The sequence below is a fragment of the Lathyrus oleraceus genome, chromosome 6, assembly GCF_024323335.1.
Source record: "Lathyrus oleraceus cultivar Zhongwan6 chromosome 6, CAAS_Psat_ZW6_1.0, whole genome shotgun sequence".
Taxonomy (NCBI): Eukaryota; Viridiplantae; Streptophyta; class Magnoliopsida; order Fabales; family Fabaceae; genus Lathyrus; species Lathyrus oleraceus.
The window spans coordinates 70,776,635-70,783,826 of NC_066584.1; the positions used below are offsets into that span (position 1 = coordinate 70,776,635).

The 7,192-nt window shown below is 37.5% G+C and overlaps 1 protein-coding gene across 1 annotated transcript; it reads right to left on the minus strand.

Annotated features, from left to right (window-relative positions):
- Nucleotides 1–1,191: 1,191 nt before the first annotated feature.
- On the minus strand, nt 1,192–6,754 carry LOC127094081 (uncharacterized). Its single transcript, XM_051032950.1, has 4 exons — nt 6,393–6,754; nt 5,715–5,798; nt 1,726–1,786; nt 1,192–1,473 (listed from the first exon to the last, which is right to left on the minus strand). The coding sequence occupies exons 1-4, from the start codon at nt 6,752–6,754 to the stop codon at nt 1,192–1,194; spliced, it is 789 nt and encodes a 262-aa protein (XP_050888907.1).
- Nucleotides 6,755–7,192: the final 438 nt, after the last annotated feature.

Here is a 7,192-nt window from a genome sequence, read left to right on the forward strand (position 1 = left end):
GATCGTGTGGCACTCATCAAGTAGGGCACAAGATGAAGTGGTTGTTGTGTCGAAAGGGGGTATACTAGCCCACCATATTGAAAGATTGCATTGAGTTTTCTGAAGGATGTCAAGAGTATTAAAAACATGGAGGAATACAACATGTACCTGCGAGTGAATTACATTCAATCCTCAAGATATGACCATTTAGTGAATGGGCATTAGACCTAATAGGTGAAATCAAACTAACGTCTTCTAAAAGCGATAAATATGTCTTAGTGGGTATTGATTACTTTACAAAATGGGTCGAGACAGTGCCTTTGACTAACGTCGACCAAGACACTGTAATTGACTTCATACATAAACTCTTGAATCCTACAACAAAAAGGTTAAGTCAAAAGTCTTTTCTATCGAAGATCATGTCTGGAAAGTTATACTTCATGTCGACAAGAAAGACAGGTCTTTGGGAAAATGGTCGCCAAATTGGGAACGATATTTCAAAATTAATCCAGTTTTTTCAAATAATGCATATGAAATTGAGGAATTAGGCCCTGATAATCGAACACTACGAATAAATGGGAAATACTTAAAAAAGTATAGGCTTATGCTTTAGGAAATCAATAAAACAAAAGGAAAATAGTACTCAAAATATCATTGATTTGGTCAGAACGACAATATTACAAAAGCACTGAAAGCGACAAATAATACAAGGCCAAAACATGGGGATACTATTACAAAAGAAAGTGAAGAAGGCGCAATGGTCAGCTTACAAGCTCAAGCTTTTGGTCATGTCGAAGGTCCAAAGCTTTCAGCCGATCCACCTTTCTCGCCATCTTGTGAGGAATTTTAGCCTACTCAACGCCTAAGATAACTTCTTCTATTATCTTTGCCTCGAGGGAATTTAAGCCATTGGTAACTATTGTATCCCTTTTTTTTATTTGCCTCCTCAAAAGCCTTCTGCATCCAATTGATTTGTTGGGTCCATGACAATATATCTTTGTCGAGAGAGGCCAACACCTCTTTATTGGCAACTTTGGCTTCCTAGTGGGCAAAATTTAGTTGGGAATATGATACTAGATGTTGTTGCTAGGCCAAGACAACGACTTTCTCCCTGACACATCTGACATAATTCCTTTTAAGGGCTATAATTTGAATGGCTTGGTCCAAAAGGATTTCCATATCCAAGACAATAATAATGATTAAGGAAGGAGGCTATGGTTGACTAAGTTTCGACATTAATTCTTGTAGTTCACTAAAAATAGGAGGATTGTCGCATACGACTTCCAAGAGGTTTAGGTCAGCCATCTTTGACTTCAGTTGTTGAAAGAGCTCGCTGAAATTTGAAACCAAAAGTTCTTCAAGCGAGGCAGGAGAATTCACATTAGGATCGTCATACGATTCAACGAGGCGCTTAAAGAGTTTGATCGGAGTTTCTTGAGGCTCCTCACTCATGCTCGATGGGCTAGTAGCTGATTCAAAAACATAAAAAGTGTTCTGGATATTCAAATTCACATAAACCTTGGGTTGCAAACCAGGATTGGGCGAAGAGTGTATGCATTTTTGCTTATCCGCAGGAGAAAGAGAATCATGTGGACCTTGAAAGTGATCGATTTCCTACTGAGTGAGAAATATCTCTTTGATGATCAAATGGGCAAGATTTGAAAATGCACTCTTATCTACCAAAGTTCCAGTCTCCTCCAGAACAACTGCCAAACCCTATTTTGTTATCTTTCCCCCTTGATTAACCAGAAGATCACCATCTTGGGTAGATAGTGAAACAATAGCAGTATGAGTGGTGTACTTGATGCTAAAAGAATAATCATGGGAATAAGAGGTGGAACAAAAACATATGAGCTATGGGAACCATTGGGATTGGTTACCAAAACCTTCACAAAAAAAGGGAGTTATAACCCAAGTAAAAATACATAAATAAGGAGTCAATAGAGAATTAAAGTACTTGGGCAATAGATGTGGCATGGGTAGAAGATGCAAGATGATAGCTTGGAGGTGATTGAGTTGAAAAATTGTGTGCCCTTGTCTTTTTCTTCTTCTATGAGCTAACTCGTCCAGCCTCTCTCGCATCCCCCATGTTAAAGGAAACAGAGGACTAAAGTAAGAGCCTTTTTTTATTTTTCTTCTTCCTACCAGAAGGCTCAACATTTCAATATCCTGGTATAACTCGAGTCTGGTAGAGCCTGTTGTGTAGAGACTTTGGATTTTTGGGGAGATGGTTGAAGATAACTAAGAGTCTCTTCTTCACTGTAGAACTCTGACTCCTTATGCGGAAACTAACAAAAGTGGAGGTTAAACCAATAAATAAGATAAGTAGTAAGGAAATAAACAATCTAGTATGAACCAATGCTTCTTGTCTAGTCGAGACCTTGAGGGGTATTTTTCCCATACCTCAATGCTTGGAAGTACCAACACTTGAAGAGGTGGCATGCTTTGCCTTACACTGAGGAAGAGTACAATTGAATATCATATGGGTACAAAAAGCAAGAGTCTAAATGGGAAAACATCTGATAACCCTACATGTGAATCCTTTTGAGCAACTCCAGGGTATCTCTCAGAAGAAATGGTTCCCTGAGAAGACTTTTTTGGATGTCAGGAGGTATCTAAAATAAACCAAAAAAGGCATAAGTTAAAAGAGGCAACCAAGAACGGCATCTGACAACTGGAAAAGCGTCGAGGGAACATACCTTAGCTGGTTCGACCTTTAGCCAATTGGAAGGCAAAGCCTTAGAGATTCACTTTGATATGCATTGGGAAGATGCCATTGTTGTGTAATAAGAACTCCACTAGTCGTCAAATTCTTTCGTACAACAGAAATATAGGGAGTAGTCGAAAGAATGGAGATAATCAAGTTTATCCTGAAAGAATTCAAGACAGACTTCTAGAATATCATCCTTTGTGGCGTCATTGAAAATGGTCATACCCTACAGATCCTCGACCAAAGGATTATTGAGTAATTGGATGAGGCCAAATTGCCTAGCAACAAAGTTAGGCTAGTGTAGGCCAAGGCTTATCCTAGTTTTCTTTATGGTAAATTTCGTCCACAGACGTGTAGGATGAAGAAATCTCAAAAACACACCATGAATAACCTCCTCCTCTTCGATAGCAGAGTTAGGAACGATGCAGGAAAAAATGTCGGGCCACACTGGCGAGTGGCAAATGGTGCCGTTGTTGGATCAAAAGTGTTTCATTTAAAAAAAATATAGCAGTACTTCTCAAAGAATTTTTATAACATCGCCTTTTAATCATCAAGAGTGATTTGAGAAAGCCGCGTATCCTTATTACCTACCTTAGTGCTAGAAGGGATTTGAACATCAAGGGCATGAGAAAAAATGGCATTGAGCCACAATTCTAATAGCCAAATAGGTCCCTCGATTTAAAGACTATCAACCTCTTATCGAAGGTCGTAAGACACATGTCCCATCTATTCGTAAAGACTTTCCATGATCAATTTTCTAAGGTAAACATCCACCCTTCATGAAGTTGGGTGGCCATGGATACATACATCTTAGTGATATGGTTTCCACGAGGATAGAAGACGTAGTGAATTAGAAAGGAAAAAAAAATAATGGATAACACTATTTAGAGTTTCGATTTCGTTGCCTTCAAAGAGGAAACTGAGGGAAGAGAGTAGATGCTAGAGAAAGGACAAGCTTAAATAGACAAAGAAAAGGTGGCGAATTTTTTTCCCAAGCATGCGGACAAATGGAGTGTTTACAACCAATGAATAGCCTCAAATCGGGGAAAAATATGATTAATAAAATCAAAAAATGAAAGTTTAAATCCCGGTTTCATGGTTACTTAATGACCTTGGAACTTAGGGTAATTATGTGTTGTCGTTTGCACGTTTTAAGACATAATGTTTTTTCAGAAAAGTAAGTCATGATGACTGACAACAAGAATGATTGAGATGATGTGGAACATAATATGAACATTGACAAAGTGGTTACAAAAATGCCACTTTTCTCCCTTCAAATATGGGTCGACAATGACATTTTTTTAGGGGCATATGTTACACTTGGATTTTTCAGCTAGTAGAATGTCAACAAAGATTGTCAATGAAAAGACATTTGATATAGGAAATCATTAATGAATTTGTAAAGAGCATTAATAATGAAGCGTCGACAAAATAATAACGAAGGATCGACCGAGCTGTCGACACAGGGAAATATGGTTTGGAGGAATCTCAGGGATAAACCACCAAGACTAGGATCACTTGGAAACATGTCCTGAATCTCGAAAAGGATAGTTGGTAGGGGCCTTTATTTAAGCAAGAAGACCAATCAAGTAAACCACGTAGGCAGCATCGACAACATGTTAGAGAAGTCACTATCAAGGACTCACGAGGAAAATGTAAGCAATTACAACTCAATATGGGTTTTAAATAGATAGAGACGTGGATGACATGCAAACACGCTAATAGGAGCCTGAAGATTAAACGTGGAGTGAATGCAACAATTCCTTAGTGGTTATAACCACCATCTACAGTTACTTTGTAAATAGAATAATAGGAAGACTCATACATGGGATCAAAGGTCGCAAAATTTTATACATACTCTTCATATCACTAGAGTACTCAAGTCAAAGAGCGAAATAGTTAAGCGAGAAACATGTATGTGTCTACGTCCAGTCTTTTCATTAGTTTTTTGTTTCCTTAAACGGAACATCTACCTTTACTTTTTCTTTTTTTAATGTCATTTATTGTATTTTACCTTGTCATTTATCTCAACTTAACTTCATTTAAAGTCTTTTTCTACGTCGTTATTGTTCACACGATGATTGCATTCAATTCACACGCATGTGTGATCACATAAAATCATTTGCACAAATTTCTTTGGTGATTTTTTGAGTTAGTCTCACGGACTTTCTAAACTCGTGATTGTTTACCAAAAACACCAGTTAACACTCGTCGATTATTTTAAAGAAAAATCAATGTATCTGGTGATTGTGTGGCGAGGCAGGTTCATGTACCAAAAATGTGAAACTTTTAAATTACATGTTTTAGAACAGAAACACGAATACAAATCATAATAGAAAGAAACACACAAAAGCTTTGTTCACGCAGTTTGCTCAAATTGCCTATGTTTATGACTATGGAGTAGCCATAGTTCCTTTATTTATGTCTTGTGAATTGCATTGAATTATAGTGTTACAAGTCATAATTATCTCTACCCATAATTATATCAACACTATGAGTTATACTCTCGACAACCTATAATTATCTCAACAACGAGTTATACTCTCAACAACCCATAATTATCTCAACAACCCATAATTATTTCATAATATGAGTCATATTCAACAATATCCACCTTGGTGAATATCAAACCCTTATGAAGACTTCCTGCATAATCAGTTTGAACTTGTCACCGGTGTCTGGCTTGGTCAACATATCAGTTTCATTCTTTGAAGTGTGAACCTTCTAAAGTAATATTTTTCTGGACGACAAAAACTCCCCGATCTTGTGGAACCTCACATCAATATGCTTGGTCTTAGAATGATAATCCTGATTGTTTGCCAAATAGATAGTACTCTGACTATAACAATGCAACTGAACTCCACCTTGCTCAACACCTAACTCTTTCACTAACCTTGTAAGCCATAATGCTTCCTTGATAGCTTCGGCTACTGCCATGTATTATGACTCAGTTGTATGCATAACTACTATTGATTGAACTGATTATTTCCAGCATATTGGTCCCCCCACAAGAGTAAAGACATACCTTATTGTAGACCTCCTATCATCCAGATCACCTGCATAGTCATAATCAATATACCCCAAAACTGATGGAATACCTTGCTTCATGCTGAACATGATACGACGATCAGTTGTACCCTTAAATTATCTTAGGACCTACTTGACTGCCTCTCGATGTTGCTTCCCTGACTTGGACATGAACTTCCCACTTTACTAATTGCTTGTGCCAAATCCGGTCTACTATAGACAATTACATACATTAAACAACCTACTGCATTGGCATAAGGCATCTTAGACATACCTTAAATCTCTGATTCTATCTTTGGAAATTGTTCCAAAGGCAACTTAAAATGATTATCCAATGGATTACTCACATGGTTTTCTTTGCTCATGTCAACTCTACTCAAACACCTTCAAAATAGCTTTTCTGAGACAACCATAATTTTTGAGCTCCTATGTCCATGTGAATTTCCATCCCAAGAATCTTCTTTACAACACACAAATCCTTCATATTAAACTCCTTACCCACTTGCTCTTAAACTCATTTACACCATGCAAATGGTTGGCAAAAATCAACATATCATCAACATAAAGTAACAAGAAAATAAAAGAGCCATCATCAAGGTTCATCACATAAACACAACAATCATAATCACACATTCTATAGGCAAACAGGAGCATGTATGAATCAAAGCACTTGTACCATTTCCTTGGAGATATCTTCAAGCCATACAAAGACCTCTTCAACTTGCAAACAAGTCTTCCATGTCCAGTATCATTGAATCCCTCTGGCCGCTCCATGTAGATTTTCTCCTCTATATTAGCATGGAGGAAAGTTGTTTTTACATCCATATGCTCTAAATGCATATTCTTGCTAGCTACTAGGGACAATACTTCTATGATAGAAGTGTGTCTAACGACTAGACTGAAAATCTCATCATAATCAATCCCCTTCCAACGTGAATACTCCTTTGCAACTAGGTGAGTCTTGAACTTTTCCTCTTCTTTTTCTGTTACTCCTGGCTTTTTTTTACACCACTTGCAACCAATAGGTCTCTTCCTCATGGAAGTTGAACATGATCCCAAGTTTCATTCTTTTTCAACGACATCATTTCCTACACCATAGAACCCATCCACACATCTTTCTCCTAGCTAGCCATAACCTCTAAAAAGTTAGAAGGGTCTTCTAAAATGGTAAGAAGAGCATATGTTGCTAAGTTTTAAAACCCATATCTCACTGGAGGTGTAATACGATGGGGCTCCCTATCACGCATAAATGTATAATCTTATACTCCACCTGAATCTTGCACTCTACCTAAATATGAGTCTGGTTAATCGTGTTCTTGTTATTGGGCCACAATCTGCCTTGGACTCACTAGTGACTTCTTAATGTCCACCTGAATCTTGTCCTGAGTGGAACTTTCTACCTAAGTATCTAGCGCACTGTCACATCTAGCTATTTCAACATCGATTTCTCATCAAATAAAATATCTCTACTGACAA